The 14548-nt window shown below is 60.7% G+C and overlaps 3 protein-coding genes and 1 long non-coding RNA gene across 10 annotated transcripts; 3 read left to right on the top strand and 1 right to left on the bottom strand.

Annotated features, from left to right (window-relative positions):
• Nucleotides 1-789: 789 nt before the first annotated feature.
• Nucleotides 790-10027, top strand: ZNF581 (zinc finger protein 581). Of its 5 annotated transcripts, none has more exons than XM_082605968.1 (2): nt 790-865; nt 7851-10027. In XM_082605968.1, the coding sequence occupies exon 2, from the start codon at nt 7870-7872 to the stop codon at nt 8461-8463; it is 594 nt and encodes a 197-aa protein (XP_082462094.1). In that variant the 5' UTR covers nt 790-865; nt 7851-7869; the 3' UTR covers nt 8464-10027. The 5 variants fall into 5 exon arrangements, with proteins under 5 accessions (XP_082462094.1, XP_082462096.1, XP_082462093.1 ...); XM_082605970.1 differs by lacking the exon at nt 790-865 and adding an exon at nt 907-950; XM_082605967.1 differs by lacking the exon at nt 790-865 and adding an exon at nt 7011-7142.
• On the top strand, nt 801-6821 carry ZNF580 (zinc finger protein 580). Of its 2 annotated transcripts, none has more exons than XM_082605972.1 (2): nt 801-865; nt 5866-6821. In XM_082605972.1, exons 1-2 carry the CDS (start codon nt 848-850, stop codon nt 6394-6396), a joined length of 549 nt encoding a protein of 182 aa, XP_082462098.1. In that variant the 5' UTR covers nt 801-847; the 3' UTR covers nt 6397-6821. The 2 variants fall into 2 exon arrangements, with proteins under 2 accessions (XP_082462098.1, XP_082462099.1); XM_082605973.1 differs by lacking the exon at nt 801-865 and adding an exon at nt 2430-4641.
• A 174-nt stretch (nt 10028-10201) lies between the features above and the next one.
• CCDC106 (coiled-coil domain containing 106) lies at nt 10202-14524 on the top strand. 2 transcript variants are annotated; one of them, XM_082605965.1, is made up of 5 exons: nt 10202-10568; nt 11209-11539; nt 11626-11802; nt 12917-13129; nt 13644-14524. In XM_082605965.1, exons 2-5 carry the CDS (start codon nt 11254-11256, stop codon nt 13958-13960), a joined length of 993 nt encoding a protein of 330 aa, XP_082462091.1. In that variant the 5' UTR covers nt 10202-10568; nt 11209-11253; the 3' UTR covers nt 13961-14524. The 2 variants fall into 2 exon arrangements, with proteins under 2 accessions (XP_082462091.1, XP_082462092.1); XM_082605966.1 differs by lacking the exon at nt 10202-10568 and having other exon boundaries at nt 10576-11287; nt 11432-11539.
• On the bottom strand, nt 11533-13570 carry LOC309794448. The gene is made up of 3 exons (XR_014292047.1): nt 13463-13570; nt 13252-13356; nt 11533-11732 (listed from the first exon to the last, which is right to left on the bottom strand). It is a non-coding gene; the product is annotated as an uncharacterized lncRNA (long non-coding RNA).
• Nucleotides 14525-14548: the final 24 nt, after the last annotated feature.

The following is a 14548-nucleotide window of genomic DNA, read 5'->3' on the forward strand; positions in this document are numbered from 1 at the left end:
GGCTTTGAGCTGGAGAAATCCGGAGAAAGAACTTCATCTACTCGCCCGTCTGTCCTCCCCTCAGCCTCCCAACCTGTACCTTGACCCTGAATCTCTCTGGAGGCCATGGGCCCCTCTCTCCCTAGGGTGGTCCCCGCCCCTAAGCCGGCCCCCTCCTCTTCCTCCACCCCCGCCATCCCCATCCCGCGGCCTCAGCCCGCTTCTCAGGGACCGTCACCTGCTCACTGACGGGAATGGTGTTCCCTATGCGTGCACACGGAGGAGGCCCCTGGCTGGAGCCCAACCCCCACCCCACCCCGCAAGGCTTCAGTTGTCCCCAGTGTTTTCAGGTCTTCAAGAGCTGCCCGCACCGCAGGAGCTACAGCATCTCCCACTCAGAACTCCGGCCCTTCGTCTGTGGCAGGGCCTTCAAGCGCCCCGGCGAGGTATCGCTTCATACGCCAGCTCCCGTTGGGTCGGGCTCACACCTGCCCGCTGTGTTCCGGCGTTTTCAGGATGCCGGGCAGCAGGCGCAGCACGTTCTGGACCACTTGGCTGGAAGGAATTTCCTGGACCATGGAGAGACTGCAGGGGCTCCATAGAATCTCTTGTTTTTGGTACAGAAGGTAGAGGCTGGGGGTTTGGCCTCACTGTTTACTTGCTGTGTGACCTGAGGCTGCCACTCTGGGCCTCAGTTTCCTCATCCTGAAATAGGGAATGGCTTGTGGTTCCCAGCCATCCTGGCCAGGGGTGAGAAACAGGAGTCTCTTGCTGAATCCCTGACTCTGCCACAGCCTCTGTTTATAGCCTGAGAGAGATCACCATACCATTCTGGAACTCAGTTTCCCAATCTGTAAGATGGGATAGAATGAAACATCCTTATCAGGTGAGCTGCAAACTCACCTAATACGAAGGTAGCGCCTACCACTCCATCACTTCTTTATAGCAACTGGTGGTGCCTGCTGAGACAGGTGCAGATAACGTTCGTTAGTTTTGATTCTTTTTTAATTGCGGGGGTAGGGCTGGAACACGAGGTGGGAGCCTTTCCTTTGCGGGTGTGAGTTATTGGCTGGAGTGCTTTCCTAGGGCCACGTCCCTAGGTCCCATTAGGGGGCTGTGAGATGCTGCTATGTGGGGCTGGGATGAGGTGGATTGGCTGGGCCACCTCATGAAGGGCTTCAAATCCCAGGGTGAGGAACCTGGGGACTTGGTCCTGAGGGTCACGGGGGCCGTGACAAGATTTTGTGCAGAGGTTACATATGAGACAGCTGTGAGAAGAGTGTCAAGGAGGGCGGGGGCAGTACTGGGGACCAAGATAGCAGGGAGAAGGCTGGTGCAGGGGCCCTGGGCAGGAAGGAGGGGCCAGAGCTGGGGCTTGGGGAGCAGAGGGGGACGTTGAGGGTGGGGGCGGGACGGAACCTGGCGCCTCTGGCTTTGGGGCGTGTAGAAGTGGGGGGGGATGAGGACGTTAGAGGTTCCAGACTGGTGTGGCTGCGGTGCTTCATCATGATCCTGTCCCAAGAGAGAAGCAAGGCTTTTTGTTTTGGTGGGGGGGAGGTAATGCTTTACCTTTGGACGGGGTGACTGAATTCATTCATTCATCCAATATTGAACCGAGCCCCGACCCTCTCCCCAGACCTTTGCTAGGTTCTGAGGGTAGAATGTTGCCTGGGACGGAGCGGGAAAAGCAGGCGGTAAAGTAGCAAATCGAGAAACGAGCGAGACCACTACGGACGGCAGTATGAGAGGCGGAGGGGATGGCCTCACCTGCTCACCAACTTGAGCTCTGATACAAGCAGCAGCCGCTTCAGTGATGAAGGATCACTCGAGTTGAGGCCTGAATGGCCAGAAAGGGGTGTGTCCTTGTGAGGGGCTGGGAGGAATATTCCAGAGGGCAGAACAGCAAACACAAGGCCCTGGAAGTGGGCCAGGTGGGCTGGGCGGCAATGTGGTGACGGCAGCTTCTGAGTTTTATTCCAAGTGCAGCAAGGAGGGTTTTAGGTCAGGTGATGACGTGATTCTGCGGGTTAGCGTAATTATACTGCTGCAGTGTTGCCATAGAGAGAAGGGACTGGGGGGTGGGGAGGCTGTCATGGTGAGCTGGGGCGGTGGCGGCAGTGGGTTGGGGAGAAGCATGAGGTGCTTGCAGACAGTGGCCATGAGCTCTGACTCAGGGGTCAGTTAGAAGCACGTGCTGTCCAGCGGATGTATGACCTCAGTCTCAATCACATGACCTCTCGGAGCTTCTGTTTCCTCATCTATAAAATAGGTATCTGCATGGCACCTCCCTCCTGGGTCTGCTCTGAGGGTTCAGTGCATTTAGCGATGGCTGGCATCATAGGAAGGGCCCAATAAACGTTGGTCCTTGTCATTATTTCCAGAGTTCGGGGTGGGGTGGGGTGGGGTGGGCGTGGCTCTCATGGACAAAGCAAGTTTCATGGGTCTGAAACTCAAGAAAGGGATCTGGGTGGGAGACTCCTGTGGTAGTTGTCTGTGTAGCCCAGGATCTGTGTTGCCCCCTGGGGGACATTTGGCCAAGTCTCTTGTCACAGCTGGGTGGGAGTGGGATTGAGGGGTGGGAGACGGTGCTTCTGGCATCCGAAGCCTGGAGGCCAGGGATGCTGCTCCACATCCTACAACGTACAGGACAGCCCCCCATAACAAAGAATGATCCAGCCCCAAAATGTCAGTAGTGCCAAAGTTGAGAAGCCTGGTGTAGACAGAAGGTGTAGTTACCCCTTTAAACTGTGCACACCCTCTCAGTTCACCAGTTTCCACTCTCCCTACTGCCCCCCACCCCATAAAATTACAAAAGAGGAAGAATCTCTAGGACAACAGTTTCCAGGAGTGAACCATGCTTTAAAAAGTGCAGGGGAACAGCTGAAATTAATTTAATAACATACTTAACCCAGTCAGTATACCGAGGGTCATTTCTAAATGTTATCAACATAAAAGTCATTCATGAGATACTTTACACTTTTTTCATACTCAGTCTTCAGAATCTTTTAGGTGTCTTGCATTTACGACACATCTCAGTTCAGACCGGACACATGCCAAACGCTCAAGAGCTATCTGTGGCCAGTGGCTGCCCTTTAGGACAGTACAGTTCTGGAGGATCTTTCATTGAAGCCTTAAGATCACAGCTGTTGGGTCACTTGGAGGTTCCTTGAAGGTTTTCTAAGAAGGCTTCATCAGTTTCAGTTTACTGTTGCCCCATCTAGAGACTTTTTTCCATGGCTGGCAATTTATGTGTGCATTTTCTGGCTTTTAAAATATTGCCCAGTAAAACATTAAGACATATCTGTGATCCAAACCAAATATAACTGTGCCCTCTCTGGCCCGCGGGTCTCCAGTTTGCAACTGGTTGAGGGTGGTTTAGGAACTGTGCCGTAAGGTGGGCAGCGGTTAGATTTAGATTTAAATTAAGAGAAATTAAATGCCATTTAAAATTCAGGTCCTCAAGCCCTAGCCACATTTCTAATGAGCAATAGCCTCACGCGGCTAGTGGCTGTCCCAGTGGACAACGCGCAGATCATAGAACTTTTTCATCATCCCAGAAAGTTCTTTTCGGCAGCTTTCTCGGACGCACCTCTGGCCAAGCCGGGGTCATTGGTCTGGGCGCGACCGTAACGCCGGTTCTCTGCCTTCAGTGACCCCAGCTGCAGCGGCCGCCCCCCCTCTGGTTCCCCCCACGCCATGACCTGCTCGTGGACACGCGCAGCATTCGCTCCTAGTTCACCGCGCAGCTGGAGGACGAGCTGCGGGCGACCCCCGGCGCTGCACTCGACGTTCCAACCTTCCGCGTGCGCCGCCTGCCCCAGGCCTTCCAGCGCTCTGGCCACCTGGCGCCGTCCGGCGCCGACCGCCGCACTAGGTTCCGGATCTGGCCTGGCTGCCCTGACCCTCTCTGGTCAACGCGCTCCTGCACCAGGACGCGGCCGCCGGACCTCGGTTTCCTCTCTGCGCGCGGGAGCGTCGGGCCCACCGCGCTTTGTGCCGACACCACCCAGACACTGTTGGTGCTGCTCCTTGCGCCTCAGTCTCCCCCTTCCTCGATGGGAAGAGCCACTCTTGCCCACCTCTGCATCTGGCAAGGTTTGGCCCTCTCGGGCTCTCGGGCTCCCCATTTGCCCAGCCGACAGAAACTTCCCTCTTCCCGCTCTGTTCCTCGTTTGGAAGAGGATGCAGGCGGGTCGGCCAGTGCGAAGAGGACGGATTGGGCGCGCCCGTTGCTTGTGGGACTTAGGGCAAAGTCATCCTCGCGTAGCCCCGTCTCCTAATCAATCTCTGTCTCAGAGAACGAACTGTTCCCATAGGGGGTGGGAAGGGAGCGGGGGGCAGGGGGCGGGCTGTGTGGTTCCCGCGCGCTCGGCCCCTCTCCTTTCTCGCGATCCCTAGATACTCAAAAAAAGCGGGCCGTCAGAGCGGCGGGCTCTGGGGCGGCGGAACCTTCTTTGCGGCGCGCGCGTTTCCAGCCGGCGCCCTTTCCCAGGGACGCCGCCGCCCCTCGCGCCCCCGCGCCCCCCGCGCCCGCGTCCCCGGCGCCGCCGGCCCGGAGCTCCCCCAAGCCTCGGTCCCGCCGCCGCCGGCACTCGCGAGGGGAAGCCCGGGCCGCTCGGGACCTCGGCTTGCTCCTCCGGACCCGAGAAGCCACTGCACCGGGTACGGGGGCCGGGATGGAGGGAGGAGCCTGGCTCCGGGACGGCGTGAGGCCGGGCAGGGCTGGGGGAGGGGCTGGTGATAACGGGGATGGGGGTGGGGCTGGGGCACGGCGGGGAAGGAGCCTGGGCTCGGGGGACAGGCAGGAGGGAGTGCGGGAGCGAGGGGTTCCTGGGGGCGTAGCGGAAAGGGGGACACAGGGGCCCTGGGGTTACAGAAGGAAGCGGAGCAGAGAAGCGGGGTGGAGGCGCTGTGCTGGGTACAGCAGGGATAGGAATGGGGACATAAAGATGCCAGATGCATGCAGAAGAGAGGGAGAAGGGGGCTTGGGAGAGGGACTCCGGGGCCCTGGTGTGTGTCACGGGGAGTGAGAGGAGGCCCCGAGGGATATAGAGAGGAACAGCAAAGATGTCAGTGGCTTATACCTGGGGGCTGGGGAGACAGAGGGACCCTTGGGTGGAGATGTAGCAGGTGGCAAAGTTCATGGACCGTGGGCTACGTAGAAGGCCGGCAGTTGAGACGTCCTAGGTAGGCATACCTGAAGTTTCGAGGACAGGTTAGGTAATGGGAGAGGATGTTGAAACCTTAAGGTGCTAAATGTAGGAACAGGATAGAGGAGCCCTGGGTGAAGAGTGGGGAATTGGGTTAGTGGGGCTCCGGGGATGTACCTAGAGAGGAAATTAAGAGAGGCTACAGCCGTATGCAGAGATGGGAGGCCTTCCAGGGAACCTAGTGGGGATGGAGATCTAGGAGGGTCTGGAGGCCAAGGAAAGGCTGCTGCGGTGGTCCTGGGTGGGGGAGAGGATGCAACCTGAGCTGGGGCTGGGAAGAAGAGGAAGCGACCCATTAGAGAAATTCTGGAGGCAAGAGCCCTGGCGTGACATGAAAGAGGCTATGAAGATGTAAAGGGGAAAATAGGGTTGGAAATTGATTGGCTTTTGGGGTGGAGGAGGAGGGAAGTGGCTGGGTGAAGCCCTCTGGTCCAGCTGGGGGATGAGAGGAGGACCCGGGAGGAAAGGCAGGTCGGGGCCCTGAGATGCTGAGCTTAGTTGTAGAAGCCCCTGAAGCTGCTTGATGCAAGTAGAGCGATCTGGCCTAGAAGCAGTTTCTTTTTTTTTTTGTAGGGAAGGTAGGTCAGTGGTACAGAGAGGGTAACAAGCAGTGAGAATTGGTACACTCTCCCCAGGAAGTGGCGATTTTAACTTCTCTCCCCTCCGCCGCTCCCAGCTGCCGCTCCAGATGCTGCTGCTGCCGCCGCGGCCACCCCACCCTCGGTCCTCCTCTCCGGAGACCATGGACCCGCCGCCCCCCAAGGCTCCCCCTTTCCCCAAGACGGAAGGCCCTTCCTCCACTCCTTCCTCGGCGGCGGGGCCCCGACCCCCGCGGCTGGGCCGTCACCTGCTCATCGACGCCAACGGGGTCCCCTACACGTACACGGTGCAGTTGGAGGAGGAGCCCCGGGGCCCGCCACAGCGCGAGGCACCGCCTGGAGAGCCAGGCCCTCGCAAGGGCTACAGCTGCCCTGAGTGCGCCCGGGTCTTTGCCAGCCCTTTGCGGCTGCAGAGCCACCGCGTGTCGCACTCGGACCTCAAGCCCTTCACGTGCGGCGCCTGCGGCAAGGCCTTCAAGCGTTCCAGCCACCTGTCGCGGCACCGTGCCACGCACCGTGCCCGCGCCGGCCCACCGCACACCTGCCCGCTCTGCCCACGCCGCTTCCAGGACGCAGCGGAGCTGGCGCAGCACGTGCGCCTCCACTAAGTTACAGACCCGGCCTTTGCTGCCCGGCCCCTCTCTGGGCCACCACGTCTGACCCACACAGCGTCACTCCCACACACATTCCCTTACTCCGCTGAGGTTACTGCCTTACCCTGGGCCTCAGTTTCCCCAACTATCTAAAGGGAGAAACATTCCTTCTTCCCTCCCTCTCTAGCTGTGTGATGTAGACCAAGTCGTTGCCCCTCCCAGTGCCTGGGAGCCAGTCGGAGCCCAGTTTCCGCCCAGCTGTGCTGTGTGAGCCTTTGCAAGCAGCGTAACCTCTGAGCCCTGGTTGTCTGCTCCGAAGTGGTGAACGGTTGTCTGCGTGGAAGATTTGACAAAAGCACGGGCACGGTCTGGCTTATTTCTGTGTCGCCCCATTTCCACCCACCACCCTCACCCTTTACTCAATAAACATTCCGCACTCCATTTTAGGGCTCTTATTTGCGTGTGGGGGCGGACAGGGTGAAGCAGGCAGCGGGGTTGGGGGATGGAAACCGGACCACGAGCACCTGGGAACCTTCATCTCGGCCTGTGTTTCTGGCCGGAGCCGTTTCCCGAAGGCCCAGGCGCCCCGCCCCCACCGCCCTCCCCGGGACCCTCTTCTCTTTACCCTGGTCTCTCCCCTTACCCGGCGCCGCCAGCTCTGGGGGGACACCCTGAGGCCACCGACCCGCCGCCATCCTCAACCACGGGAGTAGCCCGGGGCCGTTCCGGAGTCGCCCGGACCCGAGAGGCTGCTGCACCGGGTACGGGGGCCGGGAGGCGGGAGGGAGCCGGAGCGGGCCGTAGGGAGGGGCGGGGCCGGGTGAGCGGGTACCTGTGCGCTGGGCGGGGAGGGGCTGTTCCGACGGCTCGGAGGGGGCGCTGCCGAGAACTTGCGTAGAGAAGCTTGAAGGCCCGGGCCGCGGGTGGAACCCTAGAGAGCGCTGGGACACTGCCAGGACTGGGGGGTGGATGGGCGCGGACTGGAGAGAACCAGCAGGTAGCCGGGCGAGGGGAGGTGGGCGGGTTAGGACATGGGGTTCCCAAAGTGACAGCCCATTTGAGAAGATCTGAGCGCATATAGAGGGGGTAGGAAATGCTTCTTGGTGGAAAATGTAGGATGGACTGACCCCCAGACTGGGATCAGTGGCGTAGACAAGGGAGAGGCCTGGAGGTCTATTAGGTGGGGCCTGCGGGCAACCTGTGACCTGAGGGGGGCACAAAGCGGAAAGATAAAGAGAGCCTGTGCGTACAGTCGGTGGTGGAACAGAGTCGGAGAGGTTTTTCAAGGAGGGGTTGCGTAGGAGCCTTACAGAGGGTCACAGAGTTCAAGGCCAAAGGACTGGAGAGGAGATGGGGGATGGGGGTTGCAGAATTCCCGAGTAGGTTACATAGAGAGGGGAGAACAGAGCCCGTGGGTCTGAGCTTCCCTCCTCTACTGTAACCTTCTCATCCTCTCTCCCCTCCACCAGGCCTCAGTCACCCCTCCGGATGCTGGTGCTGCCGTCCCCCTGCCCCCAGCCCCTGGCGCTTCCCTCTGCTGAGGCCATGGAGGCGCCTCCCCCTCGGACAGGCGGGTCCCCAGAACCTGGACCTTCCTCTTCCACAGGATGTCCCCAGACTTCGTCCCCTTCGAGGCCCAACCACTACCTGCTCATAGACACCCAGGGCGTCCCGTACACTGTGCTGGTGGACGAGGAGTCTCAGAGAGAGTCCGGGCCCGATGGGGCTTCGGCTCAGAAAAAGTGCTACAGCTGCCCAGTGTGCTCCCGGGTCTTCGAGTACATGTCTTACCTTCAGCGACACAGCATCACCCACTCGGAGGTCAAGCCCTTTGAGTGTGACACCTGCGGGAAGGCATTCAAGCGGGCCAGCCACCTGGCGCGGCACCATTCCATTCACCGGGCGGGTGGCGGGCGGCCCCACGGCTGCCCGCTCTGCCCTCGCCGCTTCCGAGAGGCGGGCGAGCTGGCCCAGCACAGCCGGGTCCACTCCGGCGAGCGCCCCTACCAGTGCCCGCACTGCCCACGCCGATTTATGGAGCAGAACACGCTGCAGAAGCACGCTCGGTGGAAGCATCCCTGAGCCAGGCTGTGGGTACCTCAGGTACCATGGGATTCTGGGGGGAGCGTGGACTCCCGTCGCCCTCAGACAGCCGGGAGCGCCAGAGGCTGGGCTGCGGGGGCCCTGGACACAAACACAGGACCCCGCCGTGGGGAGGCTGAGCCCTGCCTTGAGGAGTAATCTTCGGGTCCTCAGTGTTTTGGAGATAAGGATGGGAAGAAGACCTCCCATGTACAGAGTGGAGTCCTCTAACCTCAGAGACATCAGCGAGTCCACGGCCGAGCCCTGACTGGAGGGGTAGGGAGCAGAGTGCTGTGTGTGGAAGTTCTCGGGCCTGAAAACCCGTGGTTGGGGGCCATCAGGAATCTGCGGTATCTTGCTGAGGCCCCCCTGCGATGCTGGGGGAAGGGGCCCCAGAACTGCTTCCCACTCCCCAGCCAGGGCCTGAGACTGGACACTCACTAAACACGGGTTCCACTTTGAGCGTGTGAGGTTTTGGGGGACCGTGTCTCTGCCGACGGCCTAGCACAGAGACTGAGCAAGTGCCTGGCCCGCTTGGGCCTTGGCTTGCCTGGGAAGGTTGGCCTGCACTGGGGTTTGTCCTAGCTTGGCTCCTGACCACCTGTGTCCTATAGGCCGAGTGTTTCTAGATATTTCTTTTTTTTTAAACCACGATCCATTGTAAGAAACATTTTGTATGGCAACCCCGTATAGATACACAATATATGCAAAACAAAGGTTTAACAGTAGTTACCTCTGCCACGTGCAGATCTCTGTTTCTTTCCATCTACTTTTTTTTTTTTTGACTGCCAATTCCAGATTTCATTCTACCATATTATCTGCGCGTGAACCTGTAGTTTGAAAAACACGGATCTAGGGCAGGTGCCTCCCCCTGGACGTTTTGACTGAGGCTGCAATTTATCTGTAGTGTGAATTGGGTAGGAGGGGAGAGTGACACTTTCTAGGTGGCGCAAACATTTAGGTTCTCCCGCTGCAGGGTTAAAGCACTGCTCTCATAAGGGCTGGCAGAAATTCCAGAGCATGGAAGCTACCTGAGAATGGGAGGAGAGGCAGGTGGAGCTGGGCCAGAAGCTGAATAAACATCTGCCTTCTCAATGAATTTTCCTTGCGCGTCGCATTTGTGCCAGGCACTGTGCTGGGCCTCATTTCTTCTTCCGACCTCTTTTTGGGTGGAGGAAAAAAATCATCTGTCTCTACTTCCCAGAGAGGGAAAGAGCTTCCCACCATCTGACTTCAGATAACAGTAACAGTGCCCTGTCTTGAGCTCTCACTGCGGTCAGGCGCTGAGTTGAGCGTTCTGCGTGTCCTATCATCCTATATACCCACAACAAACCTAAAAGGAATTATAATCTCCCCACTTTACAGGTAGACTGAGGCTGTGAAGGAGCGGCCAGGACTAGGATCTAGGTCTGGATGTTCCAAAGCCAGCTCTTAACAACACGGGGGTGACGGTGCGGGGGTGGGGAGTGGTTTCTAGGCCTTTATTTTCGGGGAGGAGTAAATCTCCCTACCCCATGGCCCTGAGAACCCTGGGGTCTGGCTGTGCTGAAGCCCAGTGGGAGATGAAGGAGCAAAGGAGCCGAGCGGGTTGCAGGGGTCCACACTGGCCAGTTCCCAGGGTACCTCTTAAGGGGATCTTCCCTGTGCTTCAACTTTCCCGGCTGTTTCCTACATTTCCCCGCCTCTCCCGGGCCGGACTCGGCGCGTCGTCACCCCCCACTCCCCCACCCCTGGGGACCCCGGAGCTGCCAGCTCTCTAGGAATTGGGAAATTCGTGACGTTCCCTGCCCAAGCTTCGCCAAGGGCGGGGGAGTGCTGCAAGGGGCCATCGCGCAAGTGCGGCCCCGGCCTCCGCCGCAAACGGCCGGCCTCTTCTGGGGCCGGGGACTCCAGGAGGAGGCACGCCAACTGGCGCACCGGGCGGTCCTGGCGTCCCTACCTCTCCCATTGCCCGGCTCCGAGACTCGCCGCCTCTGCCGCCCTGCCCGCGGGTGTGCGGTCGCTTCCCTCCGCTCCCCGTTATTCTTTGCAGACGCTCCCCGGCGCCGGGCATGGGCGCCGCCGCCGCCGCTGCCGCCGGTCCTCGGGCCGGATTCCGCGCGCGGGTGGGTGAGCGTGGGGCCCCGGCCAGTCCGACCCCGGGCACCTGCGGGCCGTGGGGGTGGTGGTGGCCGTGTCGGCACCTGCGGCCAGGTGCATCCCCCGCTGAGACCACTTGCCACCGTCGCTCCCCCTCCCACCCGCGGGACAAAGGGCGGGGGCGGGGGCGCATCCCCACTCATGACCTTCCCCCGCACTGCGCACGCGCCCAGCTCCCTAACGGGTGCTAGGCCTTGATCGCCCACGCGAGTGCGTGGGGTGCCCGGGGGTGGCGAGGCGCGGCTCGTGGCTTGGGCCCCCACCCTGCGCCTGGAAGTTGGGGTGCACTCTCCCTCCCCCGCACCTCTCACTTCTTTGGCCCCGAGGCGACCCGTGATGAGGGTCTGTCCTATTTCGGCCAGGATGCGCCTGCTCTGTCGACCCCACCGGTCCTCCTTCTTCCAGCACCCGCGTTCTCTAGAGTCGAGGAGTTTGTAACCCCAGGGGTCCTCCCTCAGTCCTGAGGGGTCTGGGTCCCCTCCTCCATCAGACCCAGGAGTCCTGGCCCTCAGCACACCCTCCCGCAGTCGTGAGCCCCAGCTCCCCCGGGATGTCCCCGAGGAGTCCGTCTGTGTTCCTTCATCTGTGGCTGCTGTTTCTGTCCAGTGCCCCTGAGGTTCTCAGCTGCTGGGGTCCGCAGGAGGCCGCACCATGAATGAGCGCAACATTAGCCGGAGGAGGACAGGTGAGGAACTGGACCTTGCTCCACCCTTGGTCCCACAGCTGCTGCCCGTTGTCCCTGCCCTTTCCTCTCCAGGGCTGCGTGGTTGGGGGCTGGTCCACGGCTCCTTGGGACTTCCCTGGGGTGACCCCGGCCTCTCTTTTCCAGTGAAGAAGGACAACGAGGCCTTCGAGATTTCCATCCCCTTCGACGAGACGCCCCACCTAGACCCACAGATCTTTTACAGTCTGAGCCCCTCTCAGGGAAACTTCGAGGGTGAGTTGGTTGAAGGGGGACTTGAGTCAGGCGGGGGTGCAGGGCCCTGAGGCCTGGGGTCGACCAGGGTCCTCTGCTGTCCCTAGAGCCTCCGGAGGCTGTGTCCCCGACTGTGGCCCTGATGAACGGTGTCAGGGCCCAGCTGCACATGGCCCTGGAGAGGAACTCATGGCTGCAGAAGCGCATTGAGGACCTGGAGGAGGAGAGGGACTTCTTGCGGTGTCAGCTGGACAAGTTCATCTCCTCTGCCCGCATGGATGCAGGTGAGGCCGCCAGTCCCCTCCCCATCTCACTCCTGGGCCCCGGCACCCAGCGCGGCCCTCCTCAGGGACACAGGACCCTTCTTACCCACACTCATCCTCTGGTGGCTCAGGGGGACCTGTCAGTTTTGCCCTCTCCTTGCACCTGTGGCCATCTCTGGGGCTCCAAGCCCAGCTTCCTTCCTGCTTGAGTCCTTCTGCTGATGGAGAGGACACTGTGCCCTGCTTGTCCATGTATTCTGAACACTGACCCCTCCCCTTCCCTTATAGGGCTTTTCTCTGCCAAACCTTTAGCTGTGTTGGTGGGTCCAGCCTGTCCTCTCCCCTTCCTGCCGTTCAGCCCCTGGCTGTGGCTCCCTCAAAAGCTTCCGCTTCCCTGTCTGTGAAGTCAGCTGAAAGTCTGGGCAAGGGGGCCTGTGTTTTTTTCAACACCTACTTCACTGAGGACCCCTCTGCTCTTGAGCCACCTCTAGCCTGGGTTGCTGGGCCTCCCACCATCCACCCACGCTGATGGGAACCTACCAAGGATGGTCAGGCCTAGGGGCTTCTGGATTTACTCGGTGGGAACCCCAACACTGGACCTCCAAACCCACCCTTCGGAGGGCCCTGCATCAGAACCCCCGCTGCTTCCTCTGTCTGGGTGAGGGTGGGCGCCTGCCTTTCCCAGCGCACTAGACCCAGAGACTAAGGTTTCCCTCTGGGTCTGCACTCCCACCCCCACCCAGGCTTTGCCTGCCTCCCCGCTTATACAGGCCTCACTGGGTCCCCAGAACACCCCTCCTCCACCGTGGGAACCCCACAAAGTCACAGACTCTCCCGAGGTTCCCGGGACTGTCTTGGTCCACTGGGCCCCTCCCCCAGACCTCTTGCCACCAAGTTGAGGAGTGGGCATCCTCAGCCCGTGCCCCACCCCACAGAGATTTGGGATCTCTGTCCCCAAATCCCAGCTGCTTGTGGAACTTCAGCATCTATAGTGCACTTCCTGCCTGTCCCCTCCTTGGGGACCCCTTCCTGGGGACCTGTGTGACGTGCTGTCCGACCCCACCTGGCCGACTCCTCCTCCCTCCCTCCTGGTCGTGAAGTTCACGCATGCGCGTGTCTCCTCTCACCTCTCCAGAGGACCACTGCCGGCTGAAGCCTGGGCCCCGGCGGGCTGAGGGGGACGGCAGAGGCGGGGCTGGGGGCGAGGCCTCAGACCCCGAGTCGGCTGCCTCCTCACTCAGCGGAGCGTCTGCACAAGGCAGTAACGGGGAGAGGAAGCGGCAGCAGCAGAAAGGGGGCACTGGCCGGAGGCGCTTCGGGAAGCCCAAGGCCCGGGAGAGGCAGCGGGGTAAGCGAGGCGCAGGGGGTGGGGGCTCTGGGGCTCTGGGCCGGGGACTTAATGTGTGACCTCCAAGGAGCTCCCCCTTGTCCTCCCAAGCCTTGGTCTCCCCATCAGCAAACAGACCAGACCTGGTTGTGTGTCCTGGCCTCCACGTGTGGTCCTGGTTTACAATCCTGAAATCTGTGTCCACCCTCACTGCCGCCTGGGGCTTGGCCTTCCTGAGCCTTGGGCTCCTGTCAGGAACAGGGGAGGGGGCGATGGCCCAGGTGGGCTGGGAACTCCACCCTTGAGCCCACTCCCTCCTTCATTTTTCCTCCTCATCCCCCTCCCTGGGCTTGCCTTCTCTGATCTTCCTCTGGTCCGACTTCTGTCTCCATTTCTTCCGCCTCTTGTAACTCTCACTGCTTCTCCTCGTTCTGTTTTGTCCTCCTGATCTTCCGGCTTCCCCTTCCCACTTCCTCTCTCTGCCCGCCCTCCCCCCCCAATGCCTCTCTCTCGCTCTCTCCCCTCGGCCGTGCAGTGAAGGACGCCGACGGTGTGCTCTGCCGCTACAAGAAGATCCTGGGCACCTTCCAGAAGCTGAAGAGCATGTCTCGGGCCTTCGAGCACCACCGAGTGGACCGCAACACGGTGGCGCTCACCACGCCCATCGCGGAGTTGCTCATCGTGGCCCCCGAGAAGCTGGCGGAGGTGGGCGAGTTCGACCCCTCCAAGGAGCGTCTGCTCGAGTACTCGCGCCGCTGCTTCCTGGCCCTGGACGATGAGACCCTCAAGAAGGTGCAGGCCCTCAAGAAGAGCAAGCTGCTGCTTCCCATCACTTACCGCTTCAAGCGGTGATCCCGCCCCACCTGGCCCGGGACACGCCCCCGGCCCCTCTTGCCCTCCCCCTCCGCCCTCCCGGCACTGGTCAAGCGTGTGTAGGAGTGGTGGACCCTCACGAGGGCATGGGGGCGGGTGGGTGGCCTGTTTCTGCGCGTGCCTCTCTCCTTCCCCTCCTGCGGGCCGCCACCCCCTTCCCGGGTCCCCTGTATATAGATCTGCCCCTTTGCCTCTCTCATTCCTAGCATCCTCCCCGTCCTCCGCATTCCCTGGGGTGGGGGCGGTCGAAGAACTACTGTCCAGGGGCCGGTTTCTGCCCTTTCCTAGACACTGGCACCCCCTCCCACCTGAGCGGCACCGTCCTGCTGTCACCCGGCCCTTGCTCCTGGGAAAACTGCCGGGACTGCGGGGCGAGGGCACTGTACATACCCGGTTGCCTCCCCCAACCCCGAGGAGAGGCTGGCCCACCTGCCTGCCCTGCAAGGAGCTCCCCAACCGCGTTCCGGGACCGCCCCGAGTCCACGTGAGACAGATAATTATTAAGAGAATTTAAATTAAAAAGATGATAAAATTTGGAATAAACTAGGACCCGGCCTTTTCCTGGGA

Source organism: Mesoplodon mirus (assembly GCF_964341445.2).
Source record: "Mesoplodon mirus genome assembly, chromosome: 19".
Taxonomy (NCBI): domain Eukaryota; kingdom Metazoa; phylum Chordata; class Mammalia; order Artiodactyla; family Ziphiidae; genus Mesoplodon; species Mesoplodon mirus.

Excerpts from the sequence above, each read along its gene's own strand:
- CCDC106 (XM_082605965.1), top strand. The coding sequence starts at position 11,254 with ATGAATGAGCGCAACATTAGCCGGAGGAGGACAGGTGAGGAACTGGAC. Across the intron at positions 11,540-11,625 it reads CTCTCAGGGAAACTTCGAGG|AGCCTCCGGAGGCTGTGTCC; the intron begins GTGAGTTGGTTG and ends TGCTGTCCCTAG. Across the intron at positions 13,130-13,643 it reads GGCCCGGGAGAGGCAGCGGG|TGAAGGACGCCGACGGTGTG; the intron begins GTAAGCGAGGCG and ends TCGGCCGTGCAG.
- ZNF581 (XM_082605968.1), top strand. The coding sequence starts at position 7,870 with ATGCTGGTGCTGCCGTCCCCCTGCCCCCAGCCCCTGGCGCTTCCCTCT.